The sequence below is a fragment of the Hippopotamus amphibius genome, chromosome 1, assembly GCF_030028045.1.
Source record: "Hippopotamus amphibius kiboko isolate mHipAmp2 chromosome 1, mHipAmp2.hap2, whole genome shotgun sequence".
NCBI classification, from domain to species: Eukaryota; Metazoa; Chordata; class Mammalia; order Artiodactyla; family Hippopotamidae; genus Hippopotamus; species Hippopotamus amphibius.
In genome coordinates this window covers 100,798,544-100,822,920 of record NC_080186.1, presented here as the reverse complement: position 1 = coordinate 100,822,920, position 24,377 = coordinate 100,798,544, and the positions used below count along the sequence as shown (strand labels likewise).

The window sequence follows — 24,377 nt, the reverse complement described above, 5'->3', positions numbered from 1 at the left end:
TGATGGAATTGTCAGCAAACTGGTGGTAGCACGTCACCTGGAGATCACTGGCATCGCAAGGCCCAGCTATTAATGCTAAAAATGCAGTATCAAACTGTTTTCTCTTTTTCAAATCAAGGGAAATAGGACTCAGAAAGCACAGGGGATTGGGAAATAGGTCATACACTTGTCACAAAGCTGCCGTGGGAGTGAGAGGGCTCTACAGAAACCATCTTGGAATTTAAATGTGACTGCCAATTAATGTATCCATTCAACAGCTATGTTTTGAGGGCCAGATCAGAAAAAGGATAAGGTACCCTTGGAAGCTACAAGTGGCCTTGTGGTGTGCAGGGTATTGCAACCAGATTTGGAACTGGAGTCAGCAGGCCCAAGAAATTTGCCACGTGTAGAATTTTTCAGACTTTCCCTTTGGCTGCAACCAGCAGTGCTCATTTGGCATCGAGCTGAGTCACGTGGCCCCACATGCACGCAGAGGTTTACTGGGGAGAGGCCGCAGGAATTGGAGCTGCTAGGGCAGTTTCAGGGTGTTACTCTGGGATTCTGATAGCCTAAGAATGGAATATTGTACAAAGAAGCAAATTTTCTTAGGGAGCTCTTATTTCAGAAGGGCTAGGGGCTGAGCGAGCTTGTTCATAGTGGGGAGCAGCTCTGTCCTCCTCAGACCCTGGTGCCTCTGTCCACTGTACCCCGGCCTCCTCAGGAGCACCCCACTCTCCTGGGTGCCACACTCTTCGCAGCCTTTCCTCAGGGTGTGCAGCCGTGCGCTCATCTGCCTGACTTGGAAGAGCCCAGCCCTCTGGTGTCTTCTTGCATTCTCATTGGGATGTAACCCCAGCATGTATCTCTAAGCAAAGATGGGCAACGGTAGACGGCCAGTCCAGATTTGATTTGCTCTCTCTTTATCCTCTCATCCAACAAACACGGACCGAGAATTCTGTCATGTTCCCGGCATATTCTAGGTAGGGTGAATAAGGTTTGTCTGAGGACTTAACGTCTATAGAGAAAGACACATATGAGAACCCACAAAGGCACAACATGGAAAAGAGTACTCTGGGTCACATCATGGTGAATTCCTATGTGGTTGGAGTGTAGGATGGATAAGGATCCCAGTGGGTCCAGTCTCTAGGCTGACTCTAAGCAGAATGTGTAGACTAGGGACCTCCCTGGTGGTCCAGTGGTAAAGAATCCGCCTTCCGATGCAGGACACACAGGTTCAATCCCTGGTCAGGGAACTAAGATCCCACGTGCCTAGGGGCAACGAAGCATGTGTGCCACAACTATTGAGCCTGAGTGCCTCAACTAGAGACAAAACCTGCCACCACACCTAGAGAGAAGCCCATGCGCTGCAACGAAGAGCCTGCACCCCGCAACGAAAGTCCTACATGCCTCAGTGAAGATCCCGCGGGCCACAGCTAAGACCCAACGCAGCCAACAATAAAAAATAAATAAAACATTTTAAAAAAGAGAATCTGTAGGCTGTCTCATGTAGCAGTGAAGAGGCAATGAACATGGTAAGCAGGAAATCCGTGCAATAAGGTGGCCCAGCCAGGAGACATTCTGTGAGGGTTAGGTGGGAATCCAGGCCTGTGTGTCCTGCCTGGGGCCCTCTTGCGGCTCTGACCCCCATTAGTAAAATGGAAATACGTACAATACTTACCTTCCTCGGTGGGGTTGTTTTGAGAAGCCAATGAGATGATGGAAATAAAAGAGCTTTGAAAAATAAAGAAATTTTTTTAAAAGAATAAGGTGTTTAGGCGGTGGGGCCAATAATAGTATTATTTTTAATATAGTATCATTTCTCTCATTACCGTATCCATTCCCCGTGAATTATTTTTTTTTAGAGAAAAGGAAAAGGGAGGAAGTGGCCAAGCCTGCCTAGCAGGAAATAAATAAATACCTATTTCAGGACCTCGGAAGAGCAGGGCTTCCCCAGCCCTGAAAAGGGCGCTGAGAGCAGCCTGGGCGGAGCAGGAAGCCCGCCCGCGCTTGGTCTGTCAGGTGTTTGCCCACAACCCAGAGGGGCCCCCGGAGGCACCCTGCAGGGCAGCCTCAGGGCTTCCCCACAGAGGGGGGGCGCCTCCCACGAATGGGAGTGGTTTCCAGGTGACTCACGCGAATAAAATGCAGAAAATAAAGTCGAGGCGGGTCCGCGTTATTCTGAGCAAGGCAAGTGCCAGGCCCCATATTGTGTTCGACCTTATCTCAAGATCAGAAGAGGAAGTCGGAGACTGGCTGGCCTTTATTTCTCTCAGAACAAGAACCTTTCTGCCCTTTCCTTTCTCTGAGAACAGCGGTTCCTGTGGCTCGACTTCAGAACTAAGTGAAATTACCACCCGAATTAAGGCCGCTGTCATTGCTGCAGAGGCAGGATGAGATAATGGTGATGAGCTGGCTTTCGGGGCAGATGGGTATTTTTATCCCAGCTCTACCATCTTGGGCAAATCCCTTAACCTTTGTGGGCCCAGTTCCTCTGTCTAAAAAAAGTGGAGATAATAATGGTACCTGCTTCATGAAGATTAAATTAATAAATCTGTGCTAGGTGCTTAGAACAGTGCCTGGAGAAAATAAGCCCTTAAAAGAAATGTAGCTAGTAATAATATTATTAATAAGTAATAACATTATTTGGTGCATATTACCTTATCACCTCCCTTCATTGGCTAATTTCTTGTAACACTTAAAACCTTGCGAGCGTCCAGTGTACGTGGTATCGCCCTCTGAAGTTCAGCATCCACATGAACCCCTATTGCCTTAACGCTGTGTCCTCCGCCCCTTCCTTAATTAAAAGCCCCCTCTTCCGTCCCACCCCCTCCCTGTGTCTGCATCTGCCTGGACGGATCAACAGCCCCCCCTTCCCTCCCAGACAGTTCGTCCTCAGGGCCTCTCCCGGAATGGAGACAGCCACTCATTCCAGAGTGCCACAGAGGCTCTTAGGGGGCGAGGGTTCGTGGCCCAGCTCTGGCCCTGGTTCCTCAGCACCCCTGGACTCAGTGTCATCAATCTCTGTGGTCTGTACGAACAGCCACTTTACAGGGAGGGGTGGAGATCTGAGCGGTAACGTGCCGGCACGTAGGAGGCGCTTGGCGGTGACAGAGCGTGAGCGGTGGGGCAGAGGCGGTTTCCAGTCCTCGCTGGCCGTGGGACCCTGAGCGGCTCCTTCACCTCTGCACACATGGGCTTTCTCTGTTCCCTGGGGATTATAGTGGCCCCTGCCTCTCAGGATCCTTGTGCAGGTGAAGTCAGGTGTGTGAAGCACTCAGCATGAAACACTCCACAAGGGTTGCTTTTATCGTACTAACAACTGCGGGCTCTGCTGGGCGGGATGCTTGGAGCAGTGGCGGTGGAGGCCCGGCGGGCAGCATCGGTGCTGGGGAGAGAGCCAGCCTCGAGCGGTGAGCGTCTTCTCTGGCCTCCTCCCCTCAGGGCTCTATGTGCTGGTTGGAGCGGGGGCCCTGATGATGGCCGTCGGCTTCTTCGGGTGCTGCGGAGCCACGCGGGAGTCGCAGTGTGTTCTCGGATCCGTAAGTGGGGCTGGGTGGGGAGGGACTTGGCCGGAAGGGAGCTGGACGTTATCTTTGTCCCTACATCTATGGAACGTATGAAAAAAAAAAAAAAACAGGTCATTAGTGTGAAGCTGTTTGGGGAGAAAAAGGCCTAATAATATTTTACAGTGAGTGAGGCAGCTACAAGATTCCTGTAGTCAGGGGGGTACTGTTATCTACAAGAAAAGTACTGCTGGTTGAGATCAATAATTTAAGCAAAACATACCTCTTGTGGTTTATTTTAACAAGCAGCCTCTGTTTTTTGTTTTTTTTTTTTAATGAAATAATTTCAGTTAACTGCTGTACATCCAATGCCCGTATGACCGAAGGAAGAAGAGGAGCAGGAGGGAAGTTTTTGTATCCCTCCATCAGGAGAAACAGCAGCTGTATTAGGCGGCCTCTCCTTACTCACTGCAGCGTTTGATGTCTGAGCAGTGGCTGCTTCTCCTGATCGGCCACGTGAGCCTTCTAACTCACTTCCGCAGTTCTCCGTTCTTTCCGCTGCTGCTGAGCTTCTCGGGTCTTGTTTAGCACTGAATGCGGTTAATCAGAGCAGACCCACGAGATCAGAACAGAAATTTGTCCAGAAGGACACCCTTCACCTCCGCCACCACCTCCTCAGAGAAGCCATCCAGGCCACGCAGTCTCAGGTCACCCCTCCCAAACCCAGGCACACTAGTCATGCTCTATCTTCTGGTCTTATTTTATATTTTTATAGAACCTCTTTTGTTCATCAAGTAGTCACTGAACACATGGCTGCCAGGCACTGTTCTAGGTGCTGGGATTTCTCTATCACTCTCTGAAATTATCTTCCTCTTTTGTTGCTTACTCATTTATCATATCCTCCTCTTTCTACTGTAAGGTCCATGAGAGCAGAGGAACTGGGATCTTATCTTCCTCACCACTGTATATTCAGCGCCAAGGACAGTACCTGGCAAAGAGCAGATGCTCAGTAAACAATTGCTGAATGAACTGATGAGCGAACAAATGAGTGAACAAACTACAAGTGGACAAAGGGGCCAGATGCTTCCTGCCAGATCTGTTCAGAATAATAACCCTGCCTAATGTTTTTCAAATGGAATTAGAATCAAAGAGGTTAAATAAATTGAAAAGGTATTGAATTAATGAAGTTAGTATTTTCTCTCCTCTACAGTTTTTTACCTGCCTGTTGGTGATATTTGCTGCTGAAATAACCACTGGAGTATTTGCTTTTATAGGCAAGGATGTAGTAAGTCAATTTTACTTATAATTGTTTTTTAATGATGGCTAAAATGTTCTCTTTATGGCAAAGGACATGAGAATATTGATACACACAATGATATTCCAAAGCCAAATAACCCCCACAATAATCATTTACATAGAACTTTTTGATCTGTGGTGTGGACTTGAGCGTGTGTGTGTGTGTGTGTGTGTGTGTGTGTGTATGTGTGTGTATCTGTGTGTATGGGTGTGTATCTGTGTGTATGTGTGTGTGCGTATCTGTGTGTATGTGTACATGTGTTTGTATCTGTGTGTATGTGTGTGTATGTATGTGTGTGTGTCTGTGTGTATGTATGTGTGTGTGTGTATGTGTATGTGTGTGTGTATGTGTGTGTATATGTGTGTATGTGTGTGTGTGTGCATATAGGTGCACACATACTTCTGGGGAAATAGTTCATAGCTTTCATTAGATATATAAAGGGGTCTATGGTTTTTTGTAACTAAAGGATCTCTAGTTTAATATGATCCCATTTGGAATGTGGGAGGAATTAGATTGCAGACGTGAGAAAGAGGGCTGGGGGAAGAACACTTGTTCTCATCCATGTTAGCCTGTCTTTTGTCCTTGGGGTTTGGCCTCGACAGAGGCCAGGTCATCCTTAAAGACTATAGCCTGCCCCCTGGGTGCCGGTGAAGCCAGTGTGTTTAGATATATGCTCAAACTGTAGGTGTGCAGAATAGGTTATCAGAAGAACCCACAGAGGAAGGGGCCTTTTTAGATTTAAACAGGCAGTGAGGAAGAGAGGAGTGAAGTGGAAGAGGAGGAAGAATGGAATCTTAGGTTTACTGTATTTCACATAGATTCATGTGCCATCAGTATTGTGTTTATGAACTTATTTTAGATTTTTTAAAATGGTAAATATGTAGAATGAGTAAATACCACATCATCTAGAAATTTTCTAAAGTAGCTGGCTATATTGTTAGGTTAGAGGAATTGGATCTTATGACTTCTTGAGAGCCTATGGCTTTGGGGGTCACATGCTTTTATACTAGAAAAAGCATTCTCTACATTTTCTATGATATTTGAATGCTGAAACAGTTTTCCTTGGTCGTAAACCTTTTAAACCATGTCATGAAAAGACTTGAGTACTTGTAACCAATGGAGTCGCAAGAATGCATGGGTTCCTACCCTGGCTGTGCATCAGAATCACCTGGGTGGGGCCTAGGAATCTGGGGTTCAGTTGTTGCTGATGTCTATTCAGGGCTGAGAACCTCCACTCTAAGAAGTCTTTCTAGTTTATGAAAATTGTTCTTGGTTAGTCTAGCCCTCCATCTTCAGAGGCATTTTAGAAACTCCAGAATCTATAATCTGTTCCATATATGCAGAATTACCCTTCAATCCAGATAAACATATGGAAAGGCCATAGTTTTGAAGGATAGGGAAGAGGGACTTTTTCTTGATGAAAGGCGAACGTTTGAAACTTCCCACTTATGTCTTCTTCTTTTCCTGGTATTTCTTTCAGGCTGTACGGCATGTTCAGACCATGTACGAAGAAGCTTATAATGATTACCTTAGAGACAGGGAAAAGGGAAATGGAACTCTCATTACCTTCCACTCAGCAGTAAGTAACTTTCCTTCTTCCTTAAAATTGCATCTTCTAAAGATGATGCATGAGCCAGGTTCTCTGATCACCTAAATTAAAAATAAGAATAAACTGAGTGAAGCCAGGCAGCCACACTCTATTTCTTCCTTCTTGGGAGCAATCATTTGCATTATGCGTAGAACTTAGAAGAGACAGAGGCCTAACACAGAGTTGACAAGAGGGAATCAGGACATGCACCCAAAGAGACAAAAGAGTGCAAATAAGAACATCGAGAAAGCTTCCCAATATCAGATTCCCTCAAGGGTGGCCTTGTGGTGTAACAGGAACAACCATGACCTTCAAGTCAGAAAAGCTTATCTCTCGCTGCAGCTCTGCTACAGAACAGTTTTGTGACCTGGAGCCAGTTCCTTTCCTCCCTGATCCTCACTCAGCCCCCTCAGTTGTAAAATGCAGGGGCATGTGAGGCAGGCGTGCTCCTTTTCTCCTGGGATGTCCTGTGGGAATGTGCTGTCAGAGCAGTGCTCGCAGCTCCAGGCAGTTAATCAAGGAAGGCTTCCGGGGGAGGTGGGCCAGGCCAGTGTCGTCCTGATTTCTCAACCACTGTGCTATGGAGGAGCAGCCGTGAGCTCCTGGCCAGGTGTGTTCAGGTAGCCCAGTTCTTGCCTGTCATAGCTCTGTCCTGGAAGGTGCCAACCATTTATCCTGTTCAGCCTCAGCTGCACCGAGGACATCAAACAGCACAGAGGTTCCTTTGTCTTTGAAGGGCAGCCCTAAGGCAGGATACCTGTTGGCTGGCCAGTCTTCAAGCCCTGGTTTTTTAGCCCCTGGGGTTTACTGTGGCCACTTCTCCTCTCTGTCCCAGGCTCTCCTCAGTTAATGAGCCTTTCCTGAAACTCATAAAACTTTAGCTACTCAGCAAGGCTGAAAGAAAGAATCTAAAGACCCAACTCCTGTCTAAAAACCAGCAGTTTACGCAAACACGGTCAGCCAACCTCTTGCCTTGTGTGGGTTGCCTTCAGTTGCTTCCTGTCATAAAAGTTTGACACCTTTGGTGAAGTCGTTTTCTTGCTTTGCTAGCGTGACTCTGTGACTCTTCCCGCTCTCTCCAGAATGGCTGTTGGGCTGCAATGTGGGGCTCAGAGCTGCTTTGCGGCCTCAGCACCCCCAGTCCTTAATACTGACACCCAGACTTGTAGCTGCTGCTTCTTCCTCCCTGTCCTAAAAGCCCTTTTCTGACTTTGTAGTTTCAGTGCTGTGGAAAAGAAAGCTCTGAACAGGTCCAACCCACCTGCCCAAAGGATCTCCTAGGACACAAGGTAAACTACTCTACCAGTTTCCTATCCTGCCTATGATGTTAGGATGGTTCTTGCCCTCGGAGAGGGGGGTGTGATTCTGGGAGGCTCTCTCCCAGTTTCTTCTGGCCTCGGCTTTATTCTATGTAGGATAAGTGAAGCAATGCTGAGTCCTGGCACCTGGGGAATAACGGTGTGCTGACTTGCCAGTAATGATGCAAATGTAATGGCATTAATTAAGCTCACCAGGGCCATGGGTGTGCCCCTTAAGAATGTTGTCCCATGCGCTTCCATGGGTGTCATGGCACTGATAAATGCTTCCTTTATTAAGTGCTTCGTGGCAGGCACTATGCCAGGTTCTGAAACCTCTAAGATGAAAATCACATGGTCCCTGCCTCAGTGGCCTCACAGACTAGTCCAGGGAGCTGGTGCTGTGCAGAGTGCAGCATCTGCACAGAGGACAGTGGAGACACAGTGGAGTCGGGAAAGCTTGACACAGGATAGGATCCTTGAGCCGAGTTTTGACAAAGGAAGGTCATTCCAGGCCCAGAAAGCAGCAAAACAGAAGCCTGACAGGACTGAAGGAGAATAGGGAATCCAGAGGGAATGGTGAGGGACATTTTTGGAAAGGCAGGTAAAGGCATGGTTTTATACCTGGAAGTTTGGAGAAGCCATTGCTTTTAGCAAAGGATTAGCATAATCAGTTTTGCGTTGTAGAAAGAGCACTCGGGCTGCTGGGTGTGACTGGTAGAACAGAAGGCTGGAGACTCATGGAGGGAGGCCACTTAAGGGGCACGTGTGTTCACCCCAGTAAGAGAAGATGAAGGGCTAGAGCAAGTCACATACAGTGGGGAGGGAGAGGAAGCGACAGATTCCGAGATGTCCGGGGTCTGGGTGACTGACTGGGTGTGAGTGGAGAGTGAAAGGGAGGAAGCTAAGACTTCGGACTCCTGCTTGGGTAGGAAGAGACTCACTCACTGAGAGAGGTGAATACAGGGAAAGGAGCAGATGACAGCTTCAGTTTCGGTCAAGTCTGCACTTTAGGTGCCTGTGGGACTTACAGGTAATCTGAGCTGAAGACACAGGTGTGGGAATCTCACCATGTTGGTGGTAGCTAAAGCTTAGGAGTGGATGGGAACACCCGGGGGAGCATGTAGAATGAGGAAAGAGCTGGGTTAAAATATTATCATTTAAGGGGCAAGGTGAGGACAAGTAGCCAGAACGGGACGGTGTAGGAGGAGTCAGAGTCAGGGAGAGTCCAAAGACATGCTCCTGGAAGGCGAGGGAGGAGGTGATTTGTCCATAAAGTCAAATGCTGAGAAGAAGACAAGGAAATAAAGGCTGGAAATAATGTGTTGGATTTGGTGCTTAGAAGATCCTTAATGATGTTTGCCACGCGGTTTCAATGAAGCCATTGGGAAAACGCAGGAACGGTGTGGGAAATAGGGAGGGAAATGTGAGAATGTTTCCGGAAGCTTCTGTATCGTTGTCCTCACATTCTCCTATCTCCTCACCTTACCCCTTAGCTTGTTTTTTCACAGAAAGAAGCTGTCTGTGAAAGAAAGCGGGGACATGGGCAGAGCTAGAGGACAGCGTTAGAGGGGATTTTTGTTTTAGCCCGAGGAACATGAACGTGGCGTTGTATGATGAGTGGAAATGTCAACGGGGAAGGAGAGGCTGAATGTGTAGGAAGGAAAGGAGATAAGCGAATCACAGGCTTGCTGGGGAGATGAGAGAATAAGATCCAGAGCCAGTAAAGGGGTTAACTTTCAACAGAGAAGGGCCTTTCTTCAGCTTTAATGAGAGAAAAGGAAGTAAGACACAGTGTGCCTTGCTCACTTTGCATGCTCACTGCCTACATCAGTAGCTGGCACCAGATGATGGGGTGTGTAAGTTTCTAGGTGCAGGTGAGGAAGGTTGGAAGAATTTCTACGACTTGGCTCCAGTAAGTGAAGGAGCCACTACCTAGAGCAGTGGTTCTCAACTTTTACCAGAATGTATTATAATTATTTTTGTGAGTCTGTGTCCTTCTCTAAACTATGAGCTCCCTGAGGGCAAAAGAAACCATGTCTTATTTTCTCCATATCCACCATGCCATTCTGGTGACGAATGCAAGGCAGGTGCTCAAGAATGTTTGTCCTAGAGTCTGTCATACAGAGTGAAGTAAGCTCGAAAGAGAAAAACAAATACCATATGCTAATGGAATCTTAAAAAACGGTACTGTTGAACCCAGAGGCAGGACAAGAATAAAGACACAGACGTAGAGAACGGGCTTGAGGACACGGTGGTGGGGTAGGGAGGGGAGGGGAAGCTGGGACAAAGTGAGAGAGTAACATTAACATATATACACTACCAAATGTAAAATAGATGGCTAGTGGGAAGCTGCTGCATAACACCGGGAGATCAACTCAATGATCGGTGATGACTTAGAGGGGTGGGATAGGGAGGGTGGGAGGGAGGCTCAAGAGGGAGGGGATATGGGGATATATGTATAAATTCAGCTGACTCACTTTGTTGTACAGTAGAAACTGGCACAACACTGTAAAGCAATTATACTCCAATAAAGAGCTGGAAATAAATAAATAAATAAACTAGGAAAAAAATGTTTGTCAAATGAATGAATGATGAATGAATAAAGTATGATAGGAGATGTGAGCATAGTGGTAAAAATTTCATATATAGCTTAGGTGGATATCAGAGAGAGCTGACCATTGACAAGTGAAAGGACCTGGGCAGCCTAAGGGGAAAATAGGGTTGAGAGAATACCTCTGTATTTAAGAGGACCAAATAGAAGTTGGAGAAACTACAGTTACAAGTGATATATTCTGCCCCCTGTCCAATATTTCTCCATCCATGAAGGTTCTTTAGACCTGCCCACAGGTCTCTATGGGACACAGATGAATGAATAGGTCCACCCATCGCAGCCACCATAGAAGAGAACAGTCCTTCAGCCCCCAACACTTGGCTTTCCTTTGTCAAATTTGAACCTGTACAGACCTTATAGCTTCTTACTGGGTGATGCCTACGTTGCGTAGTAAATTGGACCAAGTATGTAGAAAGTCTTTTAAACTATAAATGACAATCCAAAAGCAAGGGATTATTATTTTGGGGATATTTTACTTTTTTTTTTTTTTTGCTGAAAGTAAGAAGTGGCCCCAAATTTTTAAATGCCTCAGGTCCCAGAATAGCTTCCTCCAGCCAGGTTTCAGGGCTTTGAAGCAGCCATTGGCCTAAATAGGAAAATTCCACCAAAAGGAGAGTATTATCATTTTTCCCCCAACTACATTTTTGCTTTAAAGTTAGAATGATATGTAGGAGGAATGGTTTAAATGTGAGCAGAAGCTGATATGGGTTAACTCTCACTGGTTGACTCTCTCTTTCCTTCTGAAGGAAAGGATTGGATCAGGGGGATGATTCACACGCACCATTGGTTGTTATTCCTGACCTTTTCTTTTCCAAAACAGAATTGCATTGATGAAATTGAGAGCATAATCAGTGTTAAGCTCCAGCTCATCGGAATTGTCGGTATTGGAATTGCAGGTCTCACGGTGAGAAAGTTCCAGAACATACCTTCTTTGACCCCTAAGAAGCCTTGAAGCTTTGTATTATTTCTCTTCAAGTGTGATATGGCAGTATCTTAGGAGAGATTTCTCATAGAAGACAAAGATGTTTTTGACAGGATATCTAAGAACAAAGCTAATTAGATACATCAATACTTATTTCTCTAAAATATGATACAAATGTCAACTTTAAACTAATTATGACTTTGAGTTTATCATTGCAATAACGTCCCATTTGAAGGCCACCAAACTTACACTGGATGAGTGATGTTTAATTCTGGGTCTCTTCCTTTGTTAAGTATTTAAGATAACATAGGTGAAACGCTCTCATCTATGATTTGCAGAGGCAGCGCAGTGCAGTGATTAACAGTGCAAACTCTAGCATCACGCTGTTTGGATTCAGCTGCTAGGTCCACTGCTTACAAGCCCTGGAGTCACTGGAAAGTTTCTTAATTTCTCTGTGTCTCAATTCCCTCATCTGCAAAATGGGGATTTCGATATACCAACCTTATAAAATTGTTGTGAAGAGTAAGTGGGGTAATACATATAAAGTAGTATTAGGAATTAATTCATATAAAGTGTCTGGAACATAGCACTCAATAAACGCTAGCTCTCCATATGATCTGAGTGTTCCTAAACCCAGAACCCAGGCAAAGCATATCTGGAAGTGTAAAGCATAGTGCATCCGTGCACTTGCAGGTAGCTCAGTACTTCTCAAGGACAAGAGTGTGCGAGAGTTGATGGGGCAGAAGGCTGTGGTAGATGTAGCAAGAGATGACACTGGAAGGGGTTATAAGGGTCCACATAATTGAGTTTTTTGTGTGCCTTTTTGATAGGTTGGGCTTTATCCTTAAGGTAGAGGGGAGCCACCCAGGTTTGGAAGGACCTGTAGTGCAGTGTGGAGATAAAGTTAGAGGGAAGTAAGATTGGAGTCAGGTAAGCCCATAAAGAGGTGATTCCCATTGTCCAGTTGAGTGATAATAGCTAATGCTAAGATGGTACTTACCCTCTAGCCTGCCTATGTAGATTAATTCATGGCCTAAGCTAAGGCAGGAGCAATGGAATTGTGAGGAAATCAAAGAATTGGCAGTTCTCAGGGGATACACAATCATCTTTCCTCCTTTCTGTGTTTAGAGCACAGAGGGCTGGGGCAGTGGGTGAAAATACTATGCTGAGGACCTCCCAATCCAGGGACTTCTCTCAGGGCCTCCCTAACTGCCCTGGGGCTAGCCTAATGGCCAGTCAGCTGCTTCCCAAGGACAGTTCTGAGGCAGAAGATTTGAAAAAGTTCTGCGTTAACAGAGGTATCAAATAGACCCTCCCAAAAATTCTACAGTCTCAAGGAATGAGCATTCTAGAAGTGGTCACCCCTGATTCATGACAGTGGCAGGGTGAGACTGAAAAAGTTTCTTTCTGAGGGGATCCCTTTAGGTACAAGGCTTAAGTAAAGGTTGCATCCAATCTTACAACCACGGAAAAGGGGGAATGCGCTCTTTGGGCCTTCTTGACTCAGAAGAAACCCCCAGAGTTTCTTCTCTAATTCTTTTCTTCATAAGGTAAGAGTTCCACAATGTAATCAGTTAATAACATGTCCATTAGGTGTCTCCCCTGCCACACACTGGTACTGAGTTTGTCAGCCAGAAGCTTGGAGACCTGATCCCAGCTATTTCCTTAAGTCTACCCCTTCCCTTCCAATAACCAATAACACATGCCTTTTTAAATTCAGCATTTACAGATCCTAGTCTGATGTAGGATGGGATTCAGGAGAGAAGCAGAGAGTTATGGTACTGATCTTTGAACAAACATTGATAGTAGTTTATAAACATCACTCCTACAGATAGCATATAATAGGCTCTGCAGAATTGTAGGGGAAGTGACTGAGGACAAGAAGGATCTTTTGGCATCCTTCTATTCAAAACATTTAAGTAGCTATTGATTTTGCCAAGTACTTGGCTTCTCAAAGAAGTATCCAAGAGGTAGAAGATGTCAGTAATACCATAGTTCAAACACCTCAATTTATGCTTTGGTAAAACTATTGAGTTAAATAATAAAACATCATTTGCGCTTAAAAATGGACTGGGGATGAAGAGATGCTCCACTTTTTAAATTGTGGTCACTGTTGCAAAAATTCAAAGCTTTGCCAGCATTAGAAAACTATTTAGACCACAACTGTATTTAAACAAGTGGTTACAAGCACATTTTCCAAAATAAAAATATGAATGAGATCTGGGATTAACCTGAAATACAAAATTCCAAAGCCGGTAGTGTATTAGTCTTTTATGATTATTAAGAACTGCCCTATAAGCTAGAAACAGAGCCCTTTTCTTAGAGCAGAGTCTTGTTATTTTTAAACAATAATAAAATAGGAATGTATTTTAAGCAGCTAATGGAAGTCTTTAACCGGTAGCCATAATTGAGTAGCACGTATAAAAGTGCCACTTATGTTCAGCAATTATTGGTTATAATTATTTATTAACTTGAGTTAGACATGCTGGCCTTTTTTAAAAATCAATTTTCATCACTTGAAAGGTATTAACAAGTGGTTCCTTCTGTTTCAGATCTTTGGCATGATATTCAGCATGGTCCTTTGCTGTGCGATACGAAATTCACGAGATGTCATGTGAAGCTACTTCTACATGAAAATTGTAATCTAGAGCATACAAATGTCACAGGAGTTGTCTCCTGGCTCATTTTTAATGTTCAAAGGACACTAGGATCTAAAATAATTTGCTGTTAATTGTATGTTTGCACATGTATATATGTTTGGCTCATTACTGGTTTGCCCCTTGAGTGAACGCCTGTGTATGTTGACTGAGAGCATATTCGTCTGTGATGTGCGTGTTTCTGGTATATGCATAATGAAATCTGTTTGCTGGGAATTCCTGATTCTTGTTATGTGAGAGAAAAAACATATTTAACTCTCAGAAAAAAGATCAAAAAGCTTTGATAAACTTTAAAAACTTGGTTATTTAGAAAAAAAAATGATAGTGGGTCAGTTTCTCAGACTCTAGCCACAGGAAGTTAGATACAGAGAATTCAGGGATTTCTAGTTTACGGAAGCAATAAGCTACAGGAATTGAGAGATCACGGTGCAGTGTTAAAGGTGACTGTGTTTGGGTTAGGTGTAAGGGTTTCCTGGGATTTTTTTATATACATGCTCTCCCCAGAATTTAGGACTAAACACATCTGTAAAATTAAATATAGCATGGAAAACCTAATTTGAATAAGTCATACTTTCCTGGTATTTAAAAAACAACAACAACAACAACAAAAAAAAAAAACCTCACTCTGGAAAGAGTGTCACACAGACAATCACATGCCCTGTAAAACTGAGTGTCTTTTAGGACTAAAAAGAAAACCTTTTAACAACTTTTTAAGGAAACATTTTTGTTCTTATATAAAGGCTTTTAAATATTGCTTTATTACTTTCCTTTTCTGACTCTTCTCTGAACTACTGCAATCCTCACATCCACAAAAGGGCTTTTATCGCAAACTTTTCTGTGTTTCTTCAGATGTAAGCATAGAAAGACTAAAGCAAGAGATCTGGCAGTTGCAAATTGTGGGAAAGAGAATTTTTACTGGCACTGTATCTTTGAAATACCTCATAACTTGAGTTTACATATTTTCCTAATTTTTTTATTTTTTCTTATTTATTCACCTAGAGAATTCTTCTTTATAGATTAACAACTACAGTTTTCGCCACTTAAAATATATCATATCATGAGCAGCCTTAGCCAAACCGAAATAAAGAAAAACATTCTCTCCTACTTTTGTGCACACAACAGAGACAAGCTAAGGAAACAAAAATACACACACGCAACAGAAATATGTCCCTTCTGTGCAAGTCTCCAATAAAAATAAAATGTTTGTGTTCTTTATGGTCTTGATGCTTCATTGTAATCCCAAATTTACAATCTAAATTGACATATATGTCCATTTTTAAATAACAACTTGGTACATTTAGTAAATCATGGATTTTTTTTTAAATTACGTTTTAAAAGGCCACACAAAAATGAAAGTATGGGGGACTTTGGAAACCCCCAAGTAAGTTTGTACTCATGAGAACACAAGTCTTTGGGTCTGCACTGAAGGAAAATGTGCACTCCAAGAAAGTTTTACAAAACATTTTGTTGAGAAGACTTAACCATTTGAAATAGTCTTGCTTCCATAGAGAACCACATTTGTCCTTCCATACTTGCTACTGCTACCAACTGTGGAGGAAGATTTCTAGAAAAAAGTCAGATTGGAAGCAAGCTAAAAATTTAATTATGCATCGCTACTTTACTGTGTCTGTAGCTAGCAGAAAGATTATTTTAAGAAAATCATTCATGAAATAGATGTTTCTACCCTGGTAGCTGAGAAATAGAGCTTTTTAAGTAAAGAATAAACAGTCCATCTCTCTTGGTGGCTTTAGTTCATCTGTCTGCCTGAAGATAGGGAACAGGCCTAAGGGCATACTTAGGTTTCTTCCAGCTCAGAATCTTCTGGGATTCAACAAAAGTGAGCTTCATTTTATATTTGAATTAACCTTAAAGAAGTCTAGTTAAAAGTGGAAGAATAGAGATTTGTTCCACATATAATTAAAGTGTGCCTTTTGGGAGTAATTTTTCTAAAATATGTGCCATGAGTAAAATTAGAGAATTTCATCTCTGAGTGAGGGTAGATTTATATACATATCTTGGATCTATAAATACATCTTGAATATATATCTCTTGAATATATATACATATATAACTTTGAATATATGTATACATGTATATATATAAGTACGTACATGTATACATATATGTGTACAAATATATACAAACACATATAAATTTTTGGCTCTATCTGTTTACCTGAACTAATTTGAGATCAGACCCAAACATTTTCTTAAATGTATGGTGCCACGGCACTGAATTAAAACTTCTTGACGAAATATTTTAAGTTATTTCAAATTAAATTTCCTATGTACCAGAGTTGCTTGTTTGATTTATCTTCAAATCCTATTATATCTTTATACACACTTTTATACGACTTATCTAAATGTCTAACTCTCAATCAACTCAAACAATATGGTGAAAAAAGGAAAGAGTATTAACCTTTCTATAGTGTTAATGGGAGCTGGACTTAAAAGCAACACTCTAACAAAGTTATTGCATATAGTTATATTTCAATCAATATTATTCTTCCCGAATTGCACCTCTCTTCCCCAGAGTAGCTCCTCTGTCATCAGGAATAGGTGCTCCCCCTTTCCGCTGTGCACAGCGCCGATAGGTTTGACTTGGTAAGAACGAGGCTCCTGGGCAGATGGCAGTGAAGGAGGTGGCATATTTTCCCTTCTGAAGTAAATTTATTAAAGATTAAAAGGAAGAGACACCCTCTGTGTCATGGTAACATGTGGTTCCCATGGCCCCAGGGGGAGCTGTGGAGTATTCAGGAGGTGCACCCCCAGCTTTCCTGGTTCACCGCTCCCTTGTCATCCCCTTTGAGCATCAGCCCCTGGATTTCAGCAGCCCCATTTTCCCCACCCCTAGGAGGGAGCACTAATGGACACTTGAAGCTAGTCACTTAACTACATCATTTTAGTTTGTCCTTATCAAAATCAAATTTGTGTTAAGGTATATTCTAGAGGGACAAAAGGTTTCTATTTTCTTTCAACATGACTTTCTTTTTTTTTATAAAATGTACCTGTGAGGTATTGCATGCAGGTGTCTTTTGAAAGGTAGAGAGACTACACCAATGCAAAATGTTATTAATCATTTTGTTGGTATTCTCATTTTAACAACGACAACTAAATACATTTCAGGAATCCACTATTCAGATGGCTATCTCCTGGGGACATGGAGTACATGAAGAAGAGAAGTAATATGTCCTGAATGTTGCAAAGCAAAATCTATGCTGATTTCACAAAGTTTTTAGCTAATATGCCAGAAACACTTCCAAAACTTTGGTGGTGTTTTGTTTCTGTCCTGTATAATTGATGATGGTTTTACTTATATTAAATAGAAGAAATTTAAATTCAATTAAAAGATATAACCAACAAAGTGCCTAGCGTACTTGGCACTATGAATATTACCTATTGTTATAATTGTTATGAGTTTCTGTTAATTATAAATCAAACATGCATAATTGTGTGTAACTAAAGATACTTCTGCATGATACCGAATACCTATTTGAACACATTCATTTGTTGAATTAACAAATAGCTTTTGATATATTTCCCAATTCTATTTTAATTTAAAGACTACATATCAGGGCCATAGCTAGAGTTCCTATATTTTTCTCTGGGCCTACTCTGTCTTGTAAGATGCAACCTACTCTAATATTAGAGTTGTTTTTTTACTTTGTTTTGGAACTACTATTTTGTACACTTGAAAAAATTCTTTATAAGAATGCTGATATGCTAAGATGAACAAGACAAGTCTCTGCTCTCAAGGAGATTAGAGTGGAAAAAAGGCAAGTATAATTACCATGAGGTAAGTGCTCTGATAACCATTAACCCAGAGTGGATCCACTCAACCTTGGGGTGGATGGTCAGAGGAGAGAGGGTTCCTGAATTTTGAGGTCAGCAAATTGAGTCCTGAAGAACCCATACAAATGAGTCAAGTAAGAAGTAATAGAGGTAGGGAAGAAAAGGGGATTACTGAGGAAAATATGAAGAAGGCCCTGAAACAGAGAAAGTGTGGAAACGTTCAAAGAGGGCAGGTCAAGAACTGAGTTGATAAAGGGCCCTGTTAAACTGTGCTGAGTCTTATGTTTGTACAGAAGTTGTTGGGAAATTTATAAAAAAAATCAAATTAATTTGATTAAATAGTTTTAATCAAATTAATTTGATTAAATAGTTTTAATCAAATTAATTTTTACAAGATCAAATTTCAGCCTTTTAAAGATCACTCAGCTTTAGTATAAACAATGATTGGAGGGCGAAGTCCAGAGTCATGAGGATTTCTAACTAATGCAAATTCTAGCAAGAAGGAGTAGACAGATGCAAGGGAAATTGAGAGAGGAACGTAAGAGTCACGCCTAGGTTTCTTGGCAGCTGGAAGATAGTGGTGTACAGGAGGAAAAGCAGATTGTAGTGATGATGCAAGCTGGAGATGACTACAGGACCTCCAAGAGGATATATAAACAGGCACTGGACACATGACCCTTGAAGCTCAGGAAAGAAGTCTGGACTAGAACTGTGGTTGAGGAATCTGCAACATAAAAGTAGTAATGCCCAGATTTGAACAATATGAGCCACCTCTCATGTTTAAGATCTCAGTGAGAAATTAAAGTTTAAAAAATTATAATCTCCCACTCTAGTAAGATAAAAGCCCCAAACAATTCTTTACTCCCCATCCACTTCTTCATCTCAGACTGGAGGGTCTCTTAGCTACCTGCATCCCTTCAATAGCTGCCATCTAAACTGTCTTTTAATGAAATGAGTGTAATTCCTTAGGACAACCAAGGTTAAATTAATACAAATTCAAGTTTCTCATATGCTCTACATTTAACAGTGTCCACAAGGTCAACAGGACTCATAAGGTTATTATAACACTAGCCCTTCCTTCACAAGGCTTATAATCTTCACCCCTACAGCACCAAGCAAAATTACATTCCCAGAAGGAAGTACAGTCCAGAACTATATTACTGTTGCCTGCTAAACACCACAGCATAGATTTTGAGTCATCTTGGAGAAAAGGGGTATGAAGGCATGACAGGAGAAAATGTTGACTTTAGCCTCGTTAGGACTGGTTATAAATGCCATGAATGTATTATGTCGAGACTCCAGATATGTGACCTTCACTGGGCTCCCTAGGGAAGCAGACAGGTCAGGGAAGATCAGGACTAAAAAGTGTCCTGAATATTGGACTCTTAGCAAGTCATTATTGGCTTTACTGAAAACAGTTTCAAGGGAGGATAGGAGTGGAATTCAAATTATAACGGGTTAAGAAGAGAATGAGAAGTGAGGAAGGTAATGTTTAGTGTGAGGGGCTTGCTCTGGTCTGATTGTGTCTCCCTAAAATTCATATGTTGAAATCCTAATGCCCAGTGTGATGGTATTAGGAGGTGGGGCCTTTGGGAGGTGCCTAGGTCATGAGGGTTGAGCCCTCACAAATAGAATTCATGTTCTTACAAAAGAGACCCTATGAGATCCCTTGCCCTTTCCACCAAGTGAGGACACAGTGAGAAGGAGCCAGCTCTGAAGCATGAAGAGCTCTCACCAGAATATGACCATGCTGGCACCATAAGCTGGAACTTCCCAGCCTCCAGAGCTGTGAGAAATAGATTTCTGTCATTTATAAGCTACCCAATCTGTGGTATTTTGTTATAGCAACCCAAACAAACAAAGACAGGGCTATTTCACAAAGAACCTGGAATAGGAATTCAAGGAGAGAGGGGTAAATATAAGGTTGCACAGGGTCAAGAGAGGGCTGTTTGCTTCTTTCTGTTTTTGCTTTTCTTTTCTTTCTTTTTTCTTTTTTTTTCTTTTTTTTTTTTAGGATGAGAAGCAATTCGAGGATGCTTCATACTGAAGCGAAGGAGTCTATAAATAGGAAGCAAGAGAAGATACAAGAGGAAACAGCAAGGATCTGGAGAAAATGGAGGATGGGATGAGGAGCATCTTTTGAAACTAGTGGGAAAGATGCTGAATAATCAGTAATTTTCAGTTGAAAAATTGTCAGAAACCCAACTCTAGCTTAAGCAGAACAGGAAAGATGATTTCTTTAAAGTGTGAAGCTGGCTTCAGATTAGGCTCAAATGATATCAGTAGGTCTCCCTTTCCTCACTCTCTTGTTCTCCCCTGCGTTGGCTTTATTCTCAGGCTGGCTGTTTCTAGGAGATGCCAAAGATGGCTAGCAGCGGCTCTTGGTTCACATTCTAGCAGCTTAGGAACCCCAACAGGCCAAGCACTACTCTTTGTCCAATAGTTACATTTAAATCCCCAAGACTGACTCCTACTGGAAGAGATTAGGTCACATGCCCATCCCTGAATCAGTCAGGCTTAGTTGAGCCTAAGTAGCATACCTCCATCAGCTCTGTTCAAACCATTTGACCTGGAAAAGGGTAGGGGGAGAGCCCCTAATTGAAAATCAAGGTGCAGCTACCACAAGAAGGGACATGGATGCTAGCCAGGCAAAAATGGCAGGTGAAAGGAGGGTAATAAAAGTAGAGAAAGTGAGACAGAGTTGTGTTAAAAGATAAGAAAGAACTGGCCGAAAGAAATGAGAGGTCAAGGAAGAACCCAACAGTGAACAATAGAACTAGAATGGAAGATACCACAATAAAAGAATATTTATTACACTTAAACTCAGACTTGCTGCTCATTAAAGGAGGGAGAGGTAATTTCTTATATATAAAAACAACTTTTAAAAAATTGAGGTATAATTGACATATATTATATTACTTTCAGGTGTACAAAGTAATGATTCAATATCTGTAAATATTTTTAAATGACCACAATAACTCTAGGTAACATCTGTCATCATACACAGTTACAGAATTTTTTTTCCTGTGATGAGAAGTTTTAAGATTTACTCTCTTAGCAACTTTCAACTATGCAACATGGTATTATTAACTATGGTCACCATGCTGTAAATCCCCATGACTTATTTATTTTATAGCTGGAAGTTTTTTCCATTTGACTCCCTTCATCCATTTCCCCTACCCCCCTCCCCAACCCTCCACCTCTGGCAACCACCTATCTGTTACCTTTTTCTACGGGCTTCTTTAGGGTTTTTTCCCACATGTAAGTGAAACCAAATGGTATTTGTCTTTCTCCATCTGATATTTTCACTTATAATACACTCAGGGTCCATCCATGTTGTCGAAATTGGCAAGATTTCCTTCTTTTCTGCTGATCAGTAGTCCATTATATAAATCTACCACATCTTTATCCATTCATCCATCAATGGACCTTACATTATTTTCATATCTTGGCTGTTATAAATAGTGCTGCAACGAACATAGGGGTGCATATATCTTTTCCAGTTAATGTTTTCATCTCCTTCAGATGAATATCCAGATGTGGAATTGCTGGATCATATGGTAGCTCTATTTTCAGTTTTTTTAAGGCAACTCCATACAGTTTTCCATAGTGGCTCCACCAATTTATAACCCCTCCAACAGTGTACAAGGTCTCCCTTTTCTCCTTGTTATTGTTGTCTTTTTTTATAATAGCCATTCTAACAGGTGTGAGGTGATAGCTCATTGTGGGCTTTATTTGCATTTCCCTGAAGATTAGTGACATTATGCATCTTTTCATGTACCTGTTGGCCGCCTGCATGTGTTCTTTGGAAAAAATGTCTATGCAGGTTCTCTGTACATTTTTTAAATCAGGTTGTTTTTTGTTGTTGTTATTGTTTGTTTGTTGTTGTTGTTTGATGCTGAGTTATATGAGTCTTTGTATATTTGGGATATTAACCCCTTATGGGATATATCATTTGCAGATGCTTCTCCCATTTATTAGGTTGCCTTTTTATTTTGTTGATAGTTTCCTTTGCTGTGCAGAAGCTTTTTAGTTTGATGTAGTTTATTTATTTTTGCTTCTGTTTCCATTATCTGGGGAGACAGACTGAAAAAATATATTGCTAAAACCAATATCAAAGAGCATACTGACTACATTTTTTTCTAGGAGTCTTATGGTTTCAGATCTTAACGTTTAAGTCTTTAATCCATTTTGAGTTGATTTTTGTATATGGTGTGATAAAGTGGTCCAGTTTCATTCTTTTGCATGTAGATGTCCAATTTTCTCAACACCATTTATTGAAGAGACTGCCATTTCCCCATTGTAGAGTCTTGACTCCTTTATTGTATATTAATTGACCATATATATGCATGGGCTTTATTCTGGGCTCTCTATTCTGTTCAATTGATTTAGCGTCTTTTTTTAAATGCCAATGCCATACTGTTTTGATTGCTATAGCTTTGTAATATAGTTTGAAATCTGGGCGAATGATATTCCAGCTTTGTTCTTCTTTCTCAAGATTGCTTTGGCTATTTGAGGTCCTTTGTTGTTCCATACAAATTTCAGAATTGTTTGTTCTTGTTCTGTAAAACCTGGCATTGGAATTTTGATAAAGATTGCATTGAATTTGTAGGTCACTTTAGGTAGTATGGACATTTATTTAACAATATTAATTCTTCCAATCCATAAGCACAGAATATCTTCCCACCTATTTGTGTCTTCTTCAGGTTCTTTCATCAATGTCTCACAGTTATCAGTGTATAGGTCTTTTACCTCCTGGGTATTTTATTATTCTCGATGTAATTGTAAATAGGACTGTTTTATTAATTTCTCTGTTAGTTACTAGTACATAGAAATGCAACCAATTTCTATACATGACTTTGTATCCTGAAATTTTACTAAATTCATTTGTTAATTCTCACAGTTTTTTGATGGAGTTTTTAGGGTTTTCTACATATAGTATCATGCAGTAGGGACAATTTTACATTTTCATTTCCAATTTGGATGTCTTTTATCTTTTTTTTTTTTTTTTTTTTTTTGCCTACCTGTTCTGGCTAGGACTTCTGATGCTATGATAATAGTAGATATTCTTGTCTTGTTCCTGATCTTGCAGGAAAAGTTTTCATCAGTATGATGTTAGCTGTGGGCTTGCATATATGGCCTTTATTATGTTGAGGTACATTCCCTCTAAAAGAGAACTTTTATTACTTGAATTTCCTATTATCAGGAAGCATCACACTGCTACCTGCCAATATATCATCTTGGTACATTCACTTACTTCTAAAGCATTTGGACATTAGAAAAGAAGAGATTGTTGCTACACCAAACCCAAATCCATTTAGTTATGAAATAAATCTTTATATTTCAAAGTCAAATAAGAAACAAGAGGGATTCTTTTTAAAGAACTGAATCTCAAACCTCCTCTGCCAAAAACTGACTCTAAACTTCAGGTTGAATTAAAGACCAGTTCAGAAGATGTTCTAAAATTTCCATCTTTCTCTTCTTACACAAGCAATAATTCTTCACTTTCCCATCTCTAAGTTCTCTATACATTCTCCCACTTCTAAACCCAAAGAATACTAATACATTCCAAAATAGCATTTCCATATATCCAAGTTTCTGGATTCAGTTGAGGTAAATTGTTGGTCATGCCAATGCCTAAGCTCTTTTCTAAGGATTCTTTGCCTTGGACAACTCCATTTTCAAAAACAGTTTAATATAATTTATACATGCATCTAATCCAAATGGACTGCTTTCAGTGGAAGGAAATAAGTTTTCTCTGATATACCCACTCTAGGGCTCCATGGTGGTATAGGCCACCACACCCATGTCCAGGCCTAACCTCCTCCCTGAAGGTTGAGGAAGCCCATTTAACAAATGTCTTCTGAGATGGACTATTTATAAGGGGCCTCCCTGAACCTCATAGCCTTTCCACAGCTCAAGTCCTTGAAAAACATTTTTCAGATTCCATGAAAGTCATATGTGATTAGTGCCAGTTAGGCTTGAACATTAGACTTTTCACTCACTAATCAAAGATCTATATTTGATATACAGTTTTCAGAGGGGATGTTTTAATACTGCAGGTTTAAGTGTCCATGTTATCAAGTGATATGAGAACCCAAAGCCCCAGATTAATATTTGAAGATCATGCTAATATTGGCTTCAAATATTAAGGTAAGAATGATGTGGATTCCTGACTTTGCATATAAATGTACAACTATTCCTTCCCCATTGGCAGAGCGTGGGTTTTGTACTAATCCATCTACACTACCTTAGCATCCCCCCAGACACTTTCAGCCTGCAAGCACTTACAAGATGCCCAGATGAATACAACCAGTGACTTGGATACAGCAAACACAACCAGCCCCGCTGACAATTGATTTTCACCCAATGGCAGCAATTTGAATGGAGAAGAATAGAAAAATATAGGATAAATCATCTTTTCGAGGTCAAGTCTGCAGGGCACTAGATCTGTCTCACTTCACTAAGCTGTTGAAACCAAACTCTCATGAAAGACTACTAAAGAAGGAAAAAATAAATAAACCACTCACTAAGCACATTTACTGGAAAACAGTGTTTCAATATTGAAGGTTTAGGTTAAAATTTAGGTTGATTCCTCTCTATTAAATCCCTTAGCACTCTACCAGTATTCCTAAAATCTCTCATAATCATACTAGTTTTTCATGACATCAAAAGCCAGAAGCACAAGTTGCTGGAAAATGTCTCAAATTACCTGAAAGACTACAAAGGAT

At 41.4% G+C, this 24,377-nt stretch overlaps 1 protein-coding gene across 1 annotated transcript in view; it reads left to right on the top strand.

Annotated features, from left to right (window-relative positions):
- The window catches only part of TSPAN2 (tetraspanin 2), a 37,324-nt gene extending 22,257 nt beyond the window's left edge, over positions 1-15,067 (top strand). Inside the window, exons 3-8 of the mRNA XM_057745417.1 lie at positions 3,421-3,518; positions 4,693-4,767; positions 6,260-6,358; positions 7,585-7,656; positions 11,097-11,180; positions 13,751-15,067. Of these exons, the coding sequence (XP_057601400.1) occupies positions 3,421-3,518; positions 4,693-4,767; positions 6,260-6,358; positions 7,585-7,656; positions 11,097-11,180; positions 13,751-13,816 (494 nt within the window). The 3' untranslated portion in view covers positions 13,817-15,067. The remainder of the gene's footprint in view (positions 1-3,420; positions 3,519-4,692; positions 4,768-6,259; positions 6,359-7,584; positions 7,657-11,096; positions 11,181-13,750) is intronic.
- Positions 15,068-24,377: the final 9,310 nt, after the last annotated feature.